The following is a 20949-nucleotide window of genomic DNA, read 5'->3' as shown; positions in this document are numbered from 1 at the left end:
GAACTAAAATGACCAACCTATTCCTATTCACGATATATGTGAGCAACATAGAGAAAGAAAGGAACAGGAGGAGAAGTGTTTCTGAGTTAAACTGTATACCAAGTTTTGCCTGGAACTAATTTTCTTTTTTTCGTGAACTTAGAAGCCCCTGAAAATAAGCTTATGCTATGAAATCATATATGTATAAAGGGACAAACAGACACAAAAGTCTAAAGGTCAACACTGCAGATAAAATCTCAGTAGGTGGGATTTGAACTTACCTATGTGCCCAAGTGGGTAGATTGATATGTGACTTTTTTTTTCAGTTTATCATATTGAAATAGGCACTGATAATGATCTAGGTATTATAGTCAGTTTAGCACTAGTCTTAGTTCCTTTTCATAATTTACAACTTAAATTAGAACAATAGACCAAACACAGACTGCAGTAAAACACAACCTTGACTGAACTATCTGCAGGCTGCTTTTATTGCAGTTAGCACTTAGCAGGCAGTAGTGGCCTCATACTATTACTTCAAAGAGCCGGAAAAGTAACTTCATGAAAGGGAAAACTTGAAACTATAGTACTCTAGCATTCTGTCTGTTAAGCGGTGATGGGTATCATTAGTTCTGTTCTTTTGCATAATTACTAGGATTGTGAAAACCTTTTTTGCCATTCAACTGGGAACAATTGTATTATTTGGGATCTTGTATAGCATTTAGTTTTAGAGAAATAAAAGATAAAAAGCCCTTGTTTTCTAGCACTGGATATCTGTAGTAAGCTAGTGCATATGGTGCTTGTTCAAGTTTGGTTTTTTCATTAAAAATAACATTAATTGGTGACACTGAAGGAGACATTTCATATTGAAGTCAATTTTTTGAGGTATATTTGTTTAATGTGCTTGCTAAGATAAATTTCATCTAGCACATCACTGGGGTGAGATGGTAATTCGTTAATAAAATGATAAAGGTTTATGAACTGTAATACTGACATCATTGAAATTTTGAGACTTAAAAATATATTCTTATTGTTTTCTAGATTAAATTAATACAATTTGCTATTTATATGAAGCTTCCAATGTAGATTATCTCTGTGTTAAAAGCATGTGACAGCCTCTCCCAACCGCCCCACACTACCTCATCCCACAAACTTCTAAAAAAAATAGAACTAGATGTTTGCAAATGTTTACACAACGAGGCACGTAACTTTTTCAAGTTTGTAAGAATTTTTCTTTGTAATTTCAGTATGTGAAACCATTAAAATACCATAATTTTTTTTTTTTTTGCTGTATTTCTTAGATAAGATGTTAGCTTCTTTGAAAATACTACTACATTATAGCAAGGGCAGTAGAATTAGGATAAAGATCATGGTTATACATAGATGTGATTGTCACTTTCATTCTGTGGTTTTACATGTGACTTCATAATTTATAAGATATCAAAAATGATCTCATAATTGGTGAAAGATTTTGATCAAGGAAAAAGTATGACTGTTGGAAATATTATTTCAGCTTTGGTGTTATACAACCATAATTATGATAGGAAGTTAGAAAAAATGTGGATATGCATATGTTTGGTATATAATAAGTTTTCTTACAAAGACAAAGCGATTAAAAGACATAATTTGAATTAAAATCCTGGAACAGATGTTGAATCTCCCTTTCTTGTCACCCATCAGAACAAAAATTGTATTTGTTCTGGTCCTTGTTAATTCTCAAAAGGTTGGTTTCCACAGGTTTTTCTTTAAAATTTTAAACATTCATTTCTTTGCAGCATTTTTATTAATGAGCTGACTTTTGAGTATGTTCATAAAAATGTTGAAATGACTGAACCAAGAAGTTTCAATCAAGTGTATTTTTCCCCACTCCAAAATGCTACTGAAGAAAATTTAATTAATTTAACCTGAAGTTATTTTAATGCATTCCTTGGTATTGTCCCATTATTCAAATGTGATTTTATTTACTACTCCTGAGACACTGTGGCTCTTAACCAGACTATAGTGTCAGCTAGTAAACTTACCTATCTTAATACATTGAAAAGAAGAATTAGCTACAGTTCCTTAGCTACTAGTACAGCTTTCAACACCTTCTCCATGGTGGCTAGTATCTGTGCCATAATATACAGCTGTGAAAGAATGGGAAAATGCGCTGAAATGATCTAAGAAGTAAACTATCAACTTGACATGTTTTCCTAGCTATTGAAAACTGTCTCATATTGAAACCCATTGATAGTGAAACTGTAGAATTCCTCTGATTTAAGTACCATCTGGTTGTGGTCAAGGCTTTAAAGCCGTTATCTCTGCATAAAATTTCAGAGTCCTGTACTTTTTTTCACCAAACTATCCATTTTTAAGCCACAAATATTTTTCCAGCTCTTTCAGATTTTATCTAAAAGTATATTTTAACAGCATTTAAATAGTTCTTAAACAATAACAATTTATCTTGATAGATGGCATGCTATATTTTTTCATTTTATTTTAATTAGCCATTGTGGAACTAAATTCCCTTTTGTTTTAGTCTTTTAAATATTGTTTAATTATCATTATCATGCCAGATATCTTAAAGGTTATTTTACCAATACAGTTCCATTTAACATAACCCATATGGAATCAATAGCCGAGTTTCCTAAAGTGAATGCTTGGAAAATCTTACATTCATATGTTAAGAGTACACATCCTTTCCTCATTAGTTGGAAAGTACAGGGATTTTGGCACAGGTTCTGTGTGGAAGCATTGTGCAGCTTTTATATGGATTTTGTTTTTAGCCTTTGATGACACTGTTTAGAATAGGAAGTATCTAATAAGTAAAGCATTTTGTCTCAAGTGCTGCCAGTGTGTTTAATATATGCCTGGAGGTCTGAAACATTATCTTCTTCACTGCAGTAATATGCATTTAATTCTCTGAAAGCAGAAGGTCGAACTTTTGAAAGGGACGCAAAGTACATTTTCAAACAGAATAATTCAAAACATATGGAACAGAGGACCGGAGTAATGTACAGTTGGTTTTTATGGTTTAATCATGATCATGTTAATGCACACCAGTAGCTAATTAAAGAAAACTTTTATTGTTCATCTTAAATAAGTTAGGTAAAGAGTGAGAGAGCTGATGTAACAGCACTGCCCAGAGATACATGTTTCTGCTGCACCAACAGCAGCAGATACTGCTGTTTTTGACAACTTAAATTATTAGTCCCCTTGGACAATAATAAGGCAAATGTTACTTTCAGAATTACTGCGCTGTGAACTCTTTCTTTTCCACAAAGGAATGGTAAATTGATGCCCAAGTTTAGGGCCCAGGACATATAATTAATTATAAAACTTTTCTCAATAGTGGGCCAGATACTCTTCAACGTAATAAATCTGAAGTAGACTGGTGACAAACCAGGGGTTTTAAAATATGTCTCAAAATCATCAGCTTGTTTATTTCAGTGCTACAGATAGTTTAGAGGCTTAGAAAATGGAGGAAATCTTGGCTTTTAACCCAGTTTTAGGAATTTAGTTTTCTAGTACTGGGTAAGTTGTACTTTTCCTTTTCCTTCCAATGAAAGTCGGAGTCTTTCATCTCTAGGTCATTGGTTCAAATTCCATTCTGCTCAGTAGTGATTAGAATTAGTTACCATCTGACTTCTGTTCAGTAACCTTTGTGACCTGAGCTGATAGCTGCCATCCTGCCACTGCCAGTTATTTATATCTCAAGATCATACCACTTGACATTTGCTGGAGGCTAATGTGGCAATCTTAGCACATAATTTAGGCTGGATGCTAAATTTCTTTACCTTTGTCTACAGGTGGTTTGTTGTTTTATGTTAATACTTATGGGAGTACTTAATCCATTTTAAAGAGGGAGAGAATAGATTTAAAGTACAAACTTGTAAATCAGAAGTAAAAAATTTTTCTATGCATAGAAATTATAGTTTGATGTAGTTGATTGTGGTTGACCTTCCTGATTGGGAGAATGAAAATAGCTTATAAAGCTTGAGTTCTTGATTAGAGTTTGCCATACTCAACCTAAAGGATTTTTCATTTACAGTGTATTTAAATATTTAGTTTGTAAAGCCTCAAGATGTGCTTGATTTCACATTTGACTACTTAAGTATTTGATTTCATTACTTTTCACATGTTATTTGAGAATTCCTAGTTGGTAATAGATTTGGAGGTATATTTGAAATTTTCATATAACTAAAACTGTTATTTTCATAACAATTATTTTTATGTTTATCTTACTGTATTTTTAAATATGTTCATATATTTATTCAGTCAGCACACAATTATTCAGCTTTGTTATATGATAAGCAGTATAGTATGTTCTAGGAATACTAACATGATACTTCCTCTTACCCAAAGCCTGATAGCTGTCAGACCTTGGACCTATTGATCAATCTCTATAAACCTCAATTTTCTCAGCTGTAAAATGGGAATGATAGTACTCCTCCTCAAAGGATTATAACGATTAGCAAAAAAAAAATATGTAATATGATAATAATGTCTGGCAAATAATAAACATACTCAGTGTTATTTTATTTTTTCTTCAATTGTTCACAATCTCTGAGACAGAATATAGTATGAAAAGTGCTATAATATCAGTTTGTTATAAAAGTATAGAAGTGGGAAAGACTAGCACCACCTGGAAGGGTTGCTGAAGTCTTCACAAAGAAGGTGAATTTTTTAACTTACCCTTTTTAGAGTGCCTACTGTGTTTGTTCAGTATGCTAATTAATTTTATGCTGCAGCAACCCTATGAGTTAGGTATTAATGTCCCAATGTGAGGACAAAGACGGCAGAGATAGAGATGATTCTTTGAAGCATGATCAGTCCACAGGGTAGAGTATGCAGATCAGGAAAAACACTATGAATATGTTTGGGAAAGACCTTAAAGAGTACAGTATTGAGAACTCTCGGTCTACATTTATTTGTATTTTAACAATCATGTAACTCTAGTCTGCTGGGCAATTTTTTCATTTAGTGTTATATCAAAAACAAACATGTCAAACATTCATGGATTCTCTTCAGTGTGCTAGGCATTGCCCTGCTGTTTAGTGATACAGAAGCAGAATTGTATGCTCCACTACCTCAAACAGTTCTTCACCTGGTAAAAGAGGCAGACACATAACAGCTGCTCATTACTAGGTATTTACTGTAAGGCAGGAACTGTGCTAACCTCTTTAGGCACGTTAGTTGATTCAGTCATCATAGTAACTCTCTGAGGTAGAAGTTATCCTCATTTTACAAATGAGATTTTATAGCCTTAGAAAGATTTGTAATTTGTTCAGTCATGTAATTAGAGAGTGTTGGACTTGATCCCACATCTGTGTGACTCCAAAGCCTATATATTGTCTTAATGCTGTCTGATACTGTCACCACAAACCTTTTAGTAAAATATATAATGGAAGTCTAAGTGAACTACTAAGATCGCCAAGAAGGAAGAGTGAGAGAACAGTTCTCAGACAAATGTCATTTATCTTGATGTATAACTAAATGTTCGTCAGCTACAGCAGGCTCAGAGGAGCACTCCAGAAAGGGAAAGAGCACAGTATAGACTGCAAGGTTTGAAAGAATATGGTGTCTTCAAAGGACAGGAACAAGTCCTTTTTGTTTCAAATAGCAAATGCTAGATTTCTTTAACAATGTGGCTTTCTCAACTCTATAAACACCACTTAACAAGAAATATTCTTAAAAGAATTTTAATGATGGTTACCTCACTTTCTTGAATTGTTTATCAGTTATTTAACATTTTCTCAATAAGCCCTAGATAAGCAGTATAATAATTTGTAGCATGTGGCAAAATTATATATACATATACATATTTCTTTACCAATCAAGGAAGAGTTTTAAAAATAATAAGCAGGTTTGGGAGGCTGAGGCAGGAGGATTGTTTGAGCCCAGGAGTTTGAGACCAGCTTGGGCAACACTATGAGACCTCATTTCTATAAAAAATTTAAAAATAAGCCAGGTATGGCAGTGCATGCCTTTGGTCCTAGCTCCCCAGGAGGCTGAAGCAGGAGTATTGCTGGAGCCACCGCCAAGGAGTTGTAGGCTGCAGTGAGCTATGATCACACCACTACACTCCAACCTGGGCAACAGAATAAGACTCTCTCTTTAAAAATAGTAGTAGTAGTAGAAAAGTAGTAGTAGTAGTAATAAGCAATACCCAGTTACTCAGTTCTTAGGGAGACATTTTTTGTCACTGATAGTAAGTTACATTACTATCAGTGACAAAAAATGTCTCCCTAAGTACTGAGCAGCCTTTTTGGATAGGTGTTTGACAATATTCAGTAACTTTAAGCTTTTCCATACCATTTGCCTAAGAATTCCACTTCTCTTTTTTATTGCTTTAATTTTTGTTTTTGAAATAGGATCTCACTCTGTCACCCAGGCTGGAGTACAGTGGCATGATCTTGGTTTGCTGCAACCTCCACCTCTCAGGCTCAAGCCATCGACTTCCCAAGTAGCTGGGACCACAGGTGCACACCACCAGGTCCAGCTAATTGTTCATATTTTTTTGTAGAGACAGGGCTTTGTGATATTGCTCAGGCCAGTCTTAAACCCCTGGACTCAAGCAATCTTCCCACCTCAGCTTCCCAAAGTGTGGGAATTACAGGTGTGAGTCACTGCATCTTGCCTAATAATTTCACTTCTAGGAGCCGTCTGTCCTAAGAAAATATTACTAGGTGTTTGTTGGCACTAATTGAAAACTTGAATATCCAGTTACATGGGAATGGTAGAACAAATTGTTCCTAACACTAAATGAAATATTTTGCAGCTTTAAAAAATTATACTTATGGGCCAGGCGTGGTGGCTCACACCTGTAATCCCAGTGCTTTGGGAGGCCAAGGATGGCAGGTCACGAAGTCAGGAATTCAAGACCAGACTGGCCAACATGGTGAAACCCACCTCTACTAAAAAATAAAAAAATTAGCTGGGCATGGTGGCTCATTCCTGTAATCTCAGCTACTTGAGAGGCTGAGGTAGGAGAACTGCTTGAACTGGGACCCAGGTGGTGGAGGTTGCAGTGAGCCGAGATTGCACCACTGCACTCCAGCCTGGGCTACAGAGCAAGACTCATCTCAAAAAAAAAAAAAAAAAAAAAAAATCATATTTATGAAGACTACATTAGCATGTCAAAATTTAAGTTTTCAATTTGTCCCTATGGTATCACTACCACAAAGGGATACAGGTGAACCTGTGCATAAGTAGGAAAAAAATGACTGAGAGGAAGAGCCATGAAATATTACTAACGGTTATATTTGGTGATAAGATGGGTGGGGTAGATTTTTTTATTCTTATGGATTTTCTTATGGTTACCTTAATAATTCTGTTGAAAAAGCAAGTAAAATATCTAGGCACAGAATAGCAAGTTGCAGACTGATGGTTAGGCAGTCCAAGAAAGAGGAGCTGATACTCTTGGAGCCAAATGATTATAACTGCTGCTGCCACCAAGTTTCTCCTTGTTCTCTACATAGGGAGTCATTGCTGAAAATTTTTGAGAACCAGTAGCCTTTATTGCACAAAGGAAAAATCGACCCTCAAGGATTTTAGTTAGTTAATTATTGACTTGATTTTACTTTATCTCTTAAATTTGTCCTGGTTTTAAGGCCTATCGTAGTAGGAGAAAAATAAACATGTTTTGAAATGGCATGTGTTTATTTTAGCGTACTTTTCTTGGTCCTTCCTAATTTAGGACTACTGATTTTTTCCCTTTCTTAGTGTCCAAAAACCTATAAATCAGTTTTATAAGAAAGGTAAGGAACATAATATAAACTACCCCTATGTAAAATATATTTTCAACCACCAGTAATCATGATTTGGAGACAGTTTATTGTATTGCTTGGGAAATCACTATAAAAATCTGTATTAAAATAATTCCTTAAAGAGACGCTTTAAAAATATATCCTTCTGTATTAATACAAAGAAAGAAGATATGACTCTCAAAAATGTGTTTTAATGATGGAAATGAACATTAGATGCTCTTCCTCAAGTATTTTCTTGGCATTGTAAGGTGATTTTGGGGGTCTGATGTAGGAAGTGGGCACCTATTCTGTTTTTCTGATTACTGTTTTAAGTTATTCTAGACTCGTTTTCAAAATTTCCTTTTTGACAACATGTTTATATAACATTGTTTATGTAACACTTGGCATATAACTCATTTTAAATATTTTATTTTTTTCTTACAGATCTCTAAACAAGAACAGAAAAAAGTGGATACATTTGATGGAGGCATGGCTGAAACCTCATCTCGGTACAGTGGTGCTCAGGATAGTGGAATTGGCAGTGACAGCGTTAAAATCAGAATAGTGCAAATAGAGCAGCAGAGTGGTGCCAGTCAGCATCGTATTGCCCGTCCCTCACGCCAGTCATCAATTGTGAAAAATCTAAATTTTATTCCCTTTGACATATTTATTACTGCAAGTAGAATCTCACTAATGACCTATTCCTGTATGGCCTTATCCAAATCGAAATCACAAGAACAGAAGGATAATGAAAAAACAGGCAAGAGTTCATTAAATATCCCAGAAGTTGATTCAGATGTTGCTAAGCCCAACCAGGCATGTATTTCCACAGTGACAGCAGAAGATCTCTTAAGCAGCAGCATTTCTTTTCCTTCGGGGAAAAAAATTGGGGTCCTCTCTCTTGAAAGTCTTCATGCATCCACAAGGTCATCTGCTAGACAAGCACTTGGTATAACTATTGTTCGGCAGCCTGGTCGAAGAGGAACTGGTGACTTACAGCTAGAACCTTTTCTGTACTTTATTGTGTCCCAGCCTTCCCTGCTTCTGAGTTGTCACCACAGAAAGCAACGAGTGGAAGTATCCATTTTTGATGCTGTGCTTAAAGGGGTGGCCTCTGATTACAAATGTACAGGTAAGAACCTTCAAACTTACTGGAGTGCTAATAATTACTATCTAATAAGTTTTATTCCCATAGTTTCAAGATTGATTAAACAGAAACAGCTGACAGACAAGACTTCTTTTCTCTACAGAATATGTACAGTTCATGTTCCACAGCTGAATCCTGTTTAAGTAAATGTTTGAAATGTATTGAAGTTTAGCCTTACTATTCTGTGCCCTCTGAATATTCATTTATTTTTCCAGGAACTGAATGAAACAGGGACTCTTTTTTGACTTATAGCGATACTTAACAATTTCCAGTGTTTGGAAAGCATAGCTTATTTTCATATTAATGGCCCATAGGTATACTTTCCATGTTAATGCTTCTATTCAGATTAAAAAAGAAAAGCCTTAGAAGATGAAGTTTGTTTTGGCATCCTTTTGATGTAATCATGTTGATGCAACAGCATCATATTAAATGTAATTGAGAAGGTTTATTAATAAAGATTAAAGATTTTCATACATCTACAGAAAATATATTAATGATGTTGGCTAATTTGCTCTTGCTGCCCAACCCATTCCTTCCTTATTCTAATTATAATAATTATATGAAACTTCCGAAGCTTATTGCCTGTTGAGACTAGGAAAGTGAGCAGCGTTCAGATTTAAGACATACAAGCTGTTAAGTAACAAGGGCCAGTGAAGTCGATCAAGGTGTCATTATGTTTTTCCTGAGTCAGTGTGGATTTGGAGATTTGGTGGAAAAGACTGGAGAGGATCTTTTGTAGATGGCAGCTGTGGGAATCAGGATTTAGCCTGAGGAAGTAGGATCAAAGGAGCTCTAGGCTGTTGCCAGGGTTTAGTCAAGTCCCCTGCTTTAAGAAAAGAGTAACTAGTCAGTTGCTGAGGAATAATTTAGGATTACCCCTGGGCTGCTTACTGGCCTTCTGTCCTGTATAGATCATACTGGTCAAAAGAGCTGATTGTTAGACTCAGGAACTTTGCAAAAACAGTTGTTAAACAACTAGTAGCTTAAATTGGCCATTGTGAAAGTATTTATGCGACAGATGCTTGAAAACTCAATCATATCTACTCTCCTACTCCAAGAGCCATTTGTTAAACCTTACCAGCAACTACTGCCTCTCTTTCTCAAACATGATCTCATTTACTGGGTGCCTGTGATATAAGAGGTACTTCAGGGGCACTGAAAATGGGGGAGATACTCATATAGTGGAACACATTATGTGATTCAAGATCTCATGCCTATGTAGCTTGCAAGTCTGCCTGGCATTAGCCAAAACTTAAATGCAGGATTGGGAGATGAATTCTTAATTCTCAGCCCTTCATTAAGTTCACTCAGCTGCAGTCACTTTATAGGTGGGTGGCCCCTAATAAAAAATATTGGGAGAGGCAGAGAAAAGTAGTGAGGGGAAACAGGCTGAGAGGAACAGCTATGACCACTTCCTAAATTTGTGGATGTGCAGAGATCACAGAAGTTCATTTTGCTTACTTCAAGCCCAACCTAAAGATACTCTGTGTATAACCTCAACCTTTGAAACTGATAGTTAAACTGAGGCAAGCCAGGTTCCACAGTAATAGAAAAGAACCACCAAAGATGAACTTGTTTCCATTTTCCTAAACTGTAAAAGTAGTTTAGCTTCAATCTGTTTCATTGATATACTTCCAAATCGTGTGTTTATACATTTTCATCTAAGTCTGGTGTTCAGCAAAGTTATAAGAGCTCATACCAAAGATAAGCATTTGGGTTATAATCAGTTCCTAGTTTAAAATAATAGAGTACTTCTTGCTTAAAGGGGGAAAAATACCTTGTATGTAAACTGACCTGGAACCCAATTTTGGTGGATGAAGCTCGAGTGGTGGTCATGGGCCAGATTTAGTATAGGGGTGGGTGGTAAATGTAAAAGGAAAAAGGCTCACATACATACCTTCTAAGGAGCATTTTCTGCATAATATTGTCATCGATGCCTTTCCCTACACAGAACGCATCTACTTGGACATATGTATTATCTCAAGAGGATGACTCTTAGTAATAAGCAAAAGTTATCAATATGCATGATAATGTTTCTTAAAAATGACCTTAGTGATCTAGGGAAATTTTTTCAGAAGGCCCAAAAGGAGGCAAGTAATTAAAATAGAATGGCTAAAAATAAAATTCAACTGACATTTATTGAGTGATCACTCTGTGCTAGGCATTGTACTTACTGCTTAATGCATTATGTCATTTCATGCTAATGACAACTCTATGGAAATGTTCTATTCTATCTTATAGATAAGGAAAGTAAGGCTTAGAGAAGTTAAGAAACTTGACCAAGGTCACAGGCCTAGCAATAAACAGAGCTACAATTCAAAACTAAGAAGTGTGAACTTCTGAGTCTATACGCTCAAGCTCTATGGATCCCCTGAAAAGAAAGATGTGAATTTGAGGTTCTCTCAGCCTCTGTTGTCCCACTTCATACCATGCAAATGATTCCTCTCTAAGTTTTAACTGGTTAATTTGTATGTTAACAGTGTCCATGATGTGATTACACAGTACCCAGGTATGAAAACCTGCATTCATATTCTGTCACTTATGTGTATACCTATATCGTAGTACACTTAGGAAAATGAAAAGAGATAATTCATGAATACTTCTGAAGTACTTAGCACTGAGCCAGCAGGTCTAGGCCCTCATAAATGTATGCTGGTGCTATTTTAGCTGTCAATATCATATAGTGGAAAGAATACTTACCTAGGAAGCCGAAAACCTGGGATTTTTATTACTGGCCCTGCCATCAATTAGTAAAGTCATCTTAGGCAGTTTTTACTTCTTTGACTTTCTGTTTTCTTATCTGTAAAATATGATGATTACAATAGATGTCAACAAAGTCCACTCCAGTTCTAAAGCTTCATCATTCTGTAATTTGGAATTCTGAATTCTGTAATTCAGCTTTGGCTTCACGGAGTTGGCATCTGTAAGGCTCTACCATAGCAGGTAGAAATATATTTTGCTTGTTTTGAAGATTCAGATTTCCTTTGATTTTCTAGTGGAGCATTAATTAGTTTATTCAGTGTTTTAAATACATAAGTTTTATTAAATGTTAATGAAATTATTTTTCAAACACTGATCTGGAAATGTGTTTTATGTTTGTCCCCTTGAATGAGTTTTCTTTTTCTTTTTCTTTTTTTTAATTGCATTTTAGGTTTTGGGGTACATTTGAAGAACATGCAAGATAGTTGCATAGGTACACACATGGCAGTGTGATTTGCTGCTTTCCTCCCCTTCACCTATATCTGGCATTTCTCCCCATGCTATCTCTCCCCAACTCCCCACCCCACTGTCCCTCCCACATATCCCCCCAACAGACACCAGTGTGTAGTGCTCCCCTCCCTGTGTGTATGTGATCTCATTGTTCAACACCTGCCTATGAGTAAGAACATGCCGTGTTTGATTTTCTGCTCTTGTGTCAGTTTGCTGAGAATGATGGTTTCCAGGTTCATCCATGTCCCTACAAAGAACAGGAACTCATCGTTTTTGATGGCTGCATAATATTTGATGGCTGCACATTTTCCCTGTCCAGTCTATCATCGATGGGCATTTGGATTGGTTCCAGGCCTTTGCTATTGTAAACAGTGCTGCAATGAACATTCGTGTGCATGTGTCCTTATAGTAGAATGATTTATAGTCCTTTGGATATATACCCAGTAATGGGATTGCTGGGTCAAATGGAATTTCTATTTCTATGTCCTTGAGGAATTGCCACACTGTCTTCCACAATGGTTGAACTAATTTGCACTCCCACCAACAGTGTAAAAGTGTTCCTATTTCTCCACATCCTCTCCAGCATCTGTTGTCTCTAGATTTTTTAATGATCGCCATTCTAACTGGCGTGAGATGGTATCTCAATATAGTTTTGATTTGCATTGAATGAATTTTCTAAGTCCCATTGCCAATTTCGTTATCCAGAAACACTTTATGTAGCACTTTCTTTCCTGAAAAAAGTTCTGTTCCATATCCAGTGTTTTTTGGAAGCCCTGAGATAGTAACCTTATGAATAAGAAAAAAGAGAAAAATACAAATGGCTATAATGCTAACATTCATGAGGAGGGAAGAAGAGGCATCAGCAAGGTTGAGGGCTGGCTAGCTCCATTTCTGCATTCTAAAGTGAAGGAGTCATGGCAGTGTCTTTAAATTGGAGGGACTGAAAGGGATATTACCATGAAGCTAATGTTCTAAGAAAGGTCCAGGAAAAGTTAAAGGCATCATAAGTTAAAAGTGAAAGAAGTAACATGTCATGTGTTTCCACAGGGTTCATACTTTTTCTCTGGATGTTAAAATTATTTTTGGCTGGGCACAGTGGCTCACACTTGTAATCTCAGCATTTTGGGAGGCCAAGGTGAGTGGGTCACTTGCGCTCAGGAGTCCAAGACTAGCCTAGACAACATAGTGAGACCCCATCTCTACAAAAAATTACAAAAAAATTACCCAGTTGCAGTGGCATGCACCTGTAGTCTGAGCTATCTGGGAGGCTGAGGTAGGAGGATCACCTGAGCCTGGGAGGTCGAGGCTACAGTAAGCCATGATTACACCACTGTACTGCAGCCTTAGTGACAGAGTGAGACCCTGTCTCAAACACAAAATAATTTATTCTTTTCTATAAGGAAACTCAAGTGACAACCAACCAGTAGCAATTTTAACATATATGTATGATTTGGTTTGGATGTTTATCCCTTCCAAATCTCACCTTGAAATGTGACTCTCAGTGTTGGAGGTAAGGCCTGCTGGGAGGTGTTTGGATTATGGGGGCATATTCTTCATGAATGGCTTAGCACCATCCTTTTAGTGATAAGTGAGTTCCCACTCTGAGTTCATGAATGATCTGGTTGTTTAAAAGAATGTGGCGCCTCCCCGCTACCTTGCTCCCTCTCTCCCCCTGTGATATGCTGACTTTCCCCTCTGCCATCTGTTATGATCATAGCTTCCTGAGACCTCACCAGAAGCCAAGCAGAGGTTAGTGCCATGCTTGTACAGCTTGCAGAACCATAATCCAAATACATCTTTTTTCTTTGTAAATTACAGTCTCAGGTATTCCTTTATAGTTATGCAAAAATAGCCTCATACTGTGCGCATCTCAGTAATTGCCCCATTGTCACATTTCAAACATACCTGAGGTTGTTATAGAGATATTGGTTTTCTGAGTTGTTTTGTTTTCAGAGGACAATAACATTAGGTAATTTTTAAAAATCCTAGCACAATGTGGCTTGTCATTGTTTACTGTTTTCTGTACAAGTCATAAACCATTACTATATGTGCTCATGTTCCTTTAAATGTAAATCATATGGAACAAAAAGAAAGGATTTTGTTTTACTCTTTAAAGAGGTTTAATAATTTTCAAAAAAGGTAAAATCATAGTTCTTATATAAATATAAAATGAATATATGTCAAAGGTTTTATTTAACTCATTAATAATTCATTTTTCTCATTGATTTGTAAGAATATTACAAGACAATTCATGTGCAGGGGATCTCTGAAGCCCTGGTCATCTCAAGAGATTTTGATTCTAGAAGTTGTTAAGGGTCTTAAAAATTGTAAGAGCCACATGATCATGGGCATTATTAATTGTTAAAGCATGGCTCTGGGTGATTCTAGAAAGATGGAAATATTTTTGACATTAAATTACGAAGATTTGGCTTAATTTCACTATTCAGGCAACTATAATGAAGAGCCCAAAAGTAAATATTGAAAATCTTTTGAGCTTTGTTGGAATACAGTGTAATATCCCAAAGTGACCACTTTAATCAGTCTGGCTTTTAAAATTACATCTTCCCTGCTGTCTTGTACAATCAGCTTGACTTATTACTTCAGAAAGAACCTCTTATTCCTATTGTGCCTTCATTTCTATACCAGATAAATTTTGGGAATATTCATTCATTCTCTGAATTTGAGCACCTGCTGTTGATAAGATGTGTGCAAGATGCTGAGAAACGAGTAATAAGACTCAGTTTTTGCCTTCGGGCACTTTGCTTCATGTAATAACCATACTTACTATGATTCATTTTGAAGGTTTAGCAGAATATTGATCTTCATGGCAGGGAGGATTGTGAAACACTTAAATGAGTTAAATAAAGGCTGTGAGTTAAAGGCTATGCCCTTTATTTAACTTCCAGAGAAAAGCTAATATCAGTTGTGTGAGATGGTTTAAGAAAAACTGTTTGGGTACATCTTTAAAGTTTTGTTTTTGTTTTTTTTTTAGTATATTCAGCTCTAGCTGCAATTCAGAATATTTTTAAATATTCTAATTTATATATTTACCTTTTGGCTATATTTCTTTGCAATATATTTTAGTGGTTTCTCTGGGATTTCCAGTATGCATGCCTAATCATTCACAGTTTATTTAGAGGTAATATTTCATCACTTAAAGGAGATTGGGAGAGCTTTACAACAACGTAGATTCCTTTAGTATCTTCCATTTATGTTATAATTGTTGTAAATATTACATGTATATATTCAAACCCTGCCAGATAAGATTTTGATCTTTGTTTCAATAATCTTACATATTTTAAAGAACTGAAGAAGGGAAAAGTGGTCTTTTATATTCCCAGCCATTTACCATGTTTAGGGCTGTTTCTTTATTCCCAGAGTTCCAAGTTTCCCCCTGGTACATTTTTCTTCAGCATTGGGAACCTCCTTTTGCATTTCTTTTAGAGAAAAGCTGCTAGCAATGAATACTGTTTTCCTTCATCTGCGAGTATCTTTTTTTTTTTTTCTCATTCCTAAAGGATATTTTTGCTGGATGTAAAATTCTGAGTTGACAATTCTTTTAGCATTTTAGAGATAGTATTTTACGTTCTTCTCTCCCCTGTGGTTTCTGATGAGGAATCCATGTTCATTCCAATGATTGTTTCCGTATTTGTAATGCATTGTTTTTCTCTAGCTGTTTTGAAGACACCTGTTTATCTTCAGTTTTCTGTAGGTTGACTCTTGTGTGCCTTGGCTTGGTTTTTTTAATTCTGTCCTGTGTGGGGTTCTCTGATCTTCTTGGCTGTAAATTTATGGGTGTTTTGTTTACTAAATTTGAAGCTTTTGGCCCTTATTTTTTCAAATAATCTTCCTGTACCATTCTCTCCTCTCCTTTTGGAATTCAAGTGTTAAGCTCTTTAATATTGTCCTACAAATGTCTAAGACTCATTTTTTTTCTTTCTTTCTTTTCCCCACTCTTCAGATTGGATAATTTCTATTACATTTTTCACTTCTAAAATTTCCATTTGGTTGTTTTTTGTAGTTTCTATTTCTTGGTTAAGAACTTATATTTCAATTCATTTCAGGTGTGTTTACCTACCAACACTATAACACTCCCCTCTGCGCGCGCGCGCGCACACACACACACACACACACACACACACACACACACACACACATTCGGTATCGGGTCCATCCTCGGCAAAGCCAGAAGAGAGAGGGGGAACAAAAAAAAGAAAAAGCACCAAAATTTCCCCCACACTCTGGAAACCACAGGGGCCTTAATTCCCAGATAATGTTTCTCTTGGAGTTTTAGATGTGTCCTTACCTTCACTGTGCACCACAACATAGGGCCCACTCTCAAGTCAAAGTTATAACAGAAGAAACAAATAACACAAACTGGGAAATTCATCACCACATAGGTTATAGCCACAGATTGGACTTTCCTCCCCAGGCTACATTGTTCTGATTTACACTTTTCAGAATTCTCAGGTGCTTATTTGTTTTTTTGTGTTTTTTACAAAGTTTTTAATTGTAAGCAGCATGAGAGTTAGGCTGCAGTGATGTTATTCCAATTTGGGCTGGCACCAGAAATCCTGCCATTTAAAAATAATAATAATATCTTCCAGTCCATTAGCCAGGACCTGGTTTTCTGAGAAATTTAATAGGGGATTTCCTCTAAAAGTGATACTTTTATATCTTTACATCTTGAGCACAAATCAGCTATGTATATCCTAATCAGTTGTTAGTGCTCCCAGGGAGTTGTCAGCATTAACTTGATTCTTCCCGTGTCACCAGTAAGTACACACTCAGAGGGCAGCAATGGTGTTCTCCCTCTACATTCCTTAGGGCTTTCCTTTCATATACTATCAAATCAAGTTAGAAGGGGAAAATGCTGTGAGATTCATTGCCCTTCCTGTCAACCTGCCTTCCCCAGCGCATGTGACTGATATATACAATGTAAATATAAATAGTTACATATATGTGTATACTATGTAGTAATATCCCATATCCATAGGGAACATGTTCCAAGATCCCCAATGGGGCCTGAAACTGTGGATAGTACTGACCCCTATATATACTGTTTTTTCCTATACATACATACCTATGATAAAGTTTAATTTATACATTTGGCACAGTGAGAGATTAGCAACAATAATAAATAATGAAATAATATAATTATAACATACTGTAATAAAAGTTATGTGAATGTGGTCTCTCTTTCTCTCTCAAAATATATTTTCAGACCACAAGTAATTACAGGAAACTGAAACCACAGATAAGGGCAGGGGATTACTGTATAAAATTGGCCGTCAGTATTCATAGGTTACACATCCATGGATTCAACCAACCATAGATCAAAAGTATTCCAAACAAAATTGCATCTTTACAGGACATACACTGACTTTCTTATTATCCTCTAAACAATACAGCATAACAACTATTTATATAGCACTTATATTGTATTAGGTATTATAAGTATTCTAGAGATGATTTAAAGTATACAGTAGGATATAAATAGGTTATAATGCAAATACCGGGTCATTTTATATCAGGAACTGGGGCATCTGTGGAGTGTGCCAACCACAGAAGGTCCTGGAACCAGTCCTCTGTGAACAACAAAAGATAACTTTATACACACATATTTAAAAACCTATTTGAGATACTTCCCAGCATAAATAAGTGGAATCTATATCTACTTCTGTTTTAGAAAGCCAAAGTAAAATTAAAATTATGACAATTATAATTTTGAAACTCCTGTTAATAGAGTATAATTCACATTCTGTGTAATTTACTGATTCTTAATTATGCTGACTGTATCTTTAAGTTATACATAGCAATATGCTTTTCATCCTTAATTTAAAAACAGACTATTTAAAGACTAAATTATCAACTTGAATTTTTTGTGAATATTCATATTAATAATTTACTTCAAATGATTTTCCAAATAGATGATAAGTGTGTGAGTTAACTTATTTTGAAACATGTTAGAACAATGTGGCAATGGGCTTTTCCATGCCCTTCCCACCTGGAGCAACCTCTAACAGAAATGAGATCCTCTGCCAGTACCTTTATATATAGCAGCTGTATTATTGGCAGTTCTCATTTAAATAAAGATGTATGTAGTTGTTTTTAACATAATCGTATTAGTTGTGTTTATAAATATTTTAAAATTGGTATTTGTTTTGTTTAAGGTAATGGAGTCCAGATTTGAAATTGCCTCATATCTTGACTATGCAGCCCAAGGCAGCCTCAAAAAGTCATTTTTCTTCTTGTTTGTTTGGGGATATTTTGTTTGTTTTTGAAGAAATGGCTGTGCCATCTGGTCAATTGTGAAGGAACAATTCTGAGGGAATTTCACTAACTCCTCAGTGCAATATCTTGTTACCCATTAATGCGTGGTAGGACCTAGCAAAGAAACCAACTGAAAACAGTTACTTCTGCCATCTTGCAACTTATTTACCTGATTGTAACTTTTCAAACATCAACTATATTAAAATTTAGAAGTTAAAGTTTATTTGAATGTGTCATACTGAAAAAGTAGGTCATAACACACTTCTCTGTAGGACACTGTGATGTTTAAGAGAAGTTGTCCAATATGAGACAATTTGTGCATTTTGAAGTTTTATAAATGCCTAAGGTCCAATGAAGAGTTAAACTTGAAATATGGAGTCCTATCAGAGCTCAGGATTAGACCTTTCAGTACTAAGTTTTAATCCTGATTCTACTCTTTACAGTTATGTGACCACAAACACATTATTTAACCTCTTTTTATGCCTCAGTTTCCTTGTCTGTGATATGAGAATAATACCGGCAGCAGCCTTCTATTAGGATTAAACAATATATGTGAAGTTCTTAGCTAAGCGTATGGCACAAGGCTCAATGGATGCTAATAAATATTGTTGCTTTTGTGATCATTATTAATATCTGTAAGTGTTTTTTCAAAGTAGCTGTTGTAATTGGCAAAAAAAATGCACATCATTTCAAAATAATTATAGCTATTGTGGTTTAAAAATTTATAGTTACAATAATCGAGGGTTTTTTTTTTTATCTTTTCATGAATAGGACTGCAGAAATGTGGCAGAGACATTTGAGTAAACCAACAGTTGAAAAATCATAAAATGGCTTCTTACACCTCATAAATCATATGTTGATTTCATTTAGTTATTGTGACTTTAAGAAAAAGATTGAATTATATACCTCTTTAGAATCAAAGGTTTTGTTAACATCCCTGGAAAGGCTTAGAATTAACCTGTGACTTTAATGTCATAATGATCACACTCTGAACATTTATCTGAAAATTTAGCTGCTGGGAATGTTGCTTGCTGGCTAATAACGCAAAATGAAATTATTACTTTGACAGGAATTAGCAAGTAAGTAGATCTCTTAAATAACAGGCGTTCTAGTGTATGTTTCAGAGAGAAAAGTAGTGAGAAGGTTAAATAAGAAATGATCCAACCAGCTGAAGGAAATAATATTATATGAGGAAGGGTATTAGAAGAGAAATCAGAAATCTTGACTTTTAGTCTTGGTTCTAATGCCAGAGCTCTTAGATGCAAATAGCTAAATTACTTAGTGCTTTAGTTTTCTCATCTCTAAAATGGGTGTAATAATATCTGATCTCAGTCGATTAGTGCTTAAATCTGAGTTTCAAGTGAGATGATATTTATGAAATTATATGGAAATATGAAATATTATTCAAATATAAGTGGAGACTTCAGTGATTATTAGTATTAAAAGGGAGACTTTCATTTTTAGACATGAGGAAAAGATTAGTGCTCTGGCCTTTGTGACTTCCATTGTAATCATCAACATTTACTTAAAACAAATGAAAATCGGGGAAATCATTTAAAGGCAGTGACTAGCTTTAATGTTACAGAACCCAATTTTGCTTAGAGAAGAGAAAAGATTTACAGTTGGTATTAAGTTGATCTTCCTTGGATATGTGACTGTATTTTTTGTTTTTGTTTTTGTTTTTTACCAAATAGCACCTTGTGTTTACTTGTGTTGAATTTTAATCAAATGTTGGCCTCTAAAATATCTGAAACCCACATTAGAATTCAATATGAAACAACCAAATGTTAATAAGAAAGAGATCAGGAACACAGAGCAGCGCAGAAAATGAATTAAAAGGAATCATTGAATTGATATTTCACGTATTATCTGCTGGTTAGCATCATTTAGTATAAAAAATACACTTCTTTTTAGCAAGATATGAAAGAGTTGGTTCTAAAAGTAAGAGCAAGTGGACATTGATGGTCAAACATTCCAGCAGTCAATTTAATCCTTTCCTCTTCCTCTTCTTTTTCCTATGGACTGCAGATTTCAAACCAGGAAATCTCTTGCCCTTCCCATCACATCTTATGAGATGGAGAATAGGTGTGGAATAGCAGAGCATGTAAAACAGTGCTTATAGAGTTAGCCAAATGCGTGGATATCCACAAGGAGATGGTGGCACTTACTTTGCATCCAGAGCAGTTTGGAACTGGTTTCTCGGTTGATTTTTGCTGTCCTGACATTGAATTATTATGATGTTTAATGGATCTAGGTTCCTTAACAATTTAACTCACAGGCTTTATAGGGGCTCCATGGACTACATTTGCTTTTGTGGGTATATGAGAAAGAGAAAAAGCCATTTAAACATAAACCAAAAAGTAAATATAGAAAAATGCATGAAATTCAGTAAGCTTGTAGCTTGCCTTTTTCATATCCAGTGATCAAGAGGTGACTGTTCTGATAGTGACCTCTTATTGCAGGGGATTACACTTGAAGCCGTTGAGCACAGCCAAAACCAGTGACAACCCTTGGCTTCTGGCAAAGTCTCCTTGGGAGCTTTAATAATATCAGTTTCATAGATAGACTACGCAGTATGATAAGACTTTCCAAAATGTTGTCCTTTAAATTCTCTTT

At 35.5% G+C, this 20949-nt stretch overlaps 1 protein-coding gene across 1 annotated transcript in view; it reads left to right on the top strand.

Moving 5' to 3' along the window:
* Nucleotides 1-20949, top strand: part of VPS13B (vacuolar protein sorting 13 homolog B) — an 823218-nt gene that overhangs the window by 593987 nt on the left and 208282 nt on the right. The window contains exon 34 of the mRNA XM_032247702.1: nucleotides 8148-8835. Within this exon, the coding sequence (XP_032103593.1) occupies nucleotides 8148-8835 (688 nt within the window). The remainder of the gene's footprint in view (nucleotides 1-8147; nucleotides 8836-20949) is intronic.

This window comes from Sapajus apella, unplaced genomic scaffold (assembly GCF_009761245.1).
Source record: "Sapajus apella isolate SASKATOON/1434 unplaced genomic scaffold, GSC_monkey_1.0 scaffold3, whole genome shotgun sequence".
NCBI classification, from domain to species: Eukaryota; Metazoa; Chordata; class Mammalia; order Primates; family Cebidae; genus Sapajus; species Sapajus apella.
This window is presented reverse-complemented; position numbering and strand designations above follow the sequence as displayed.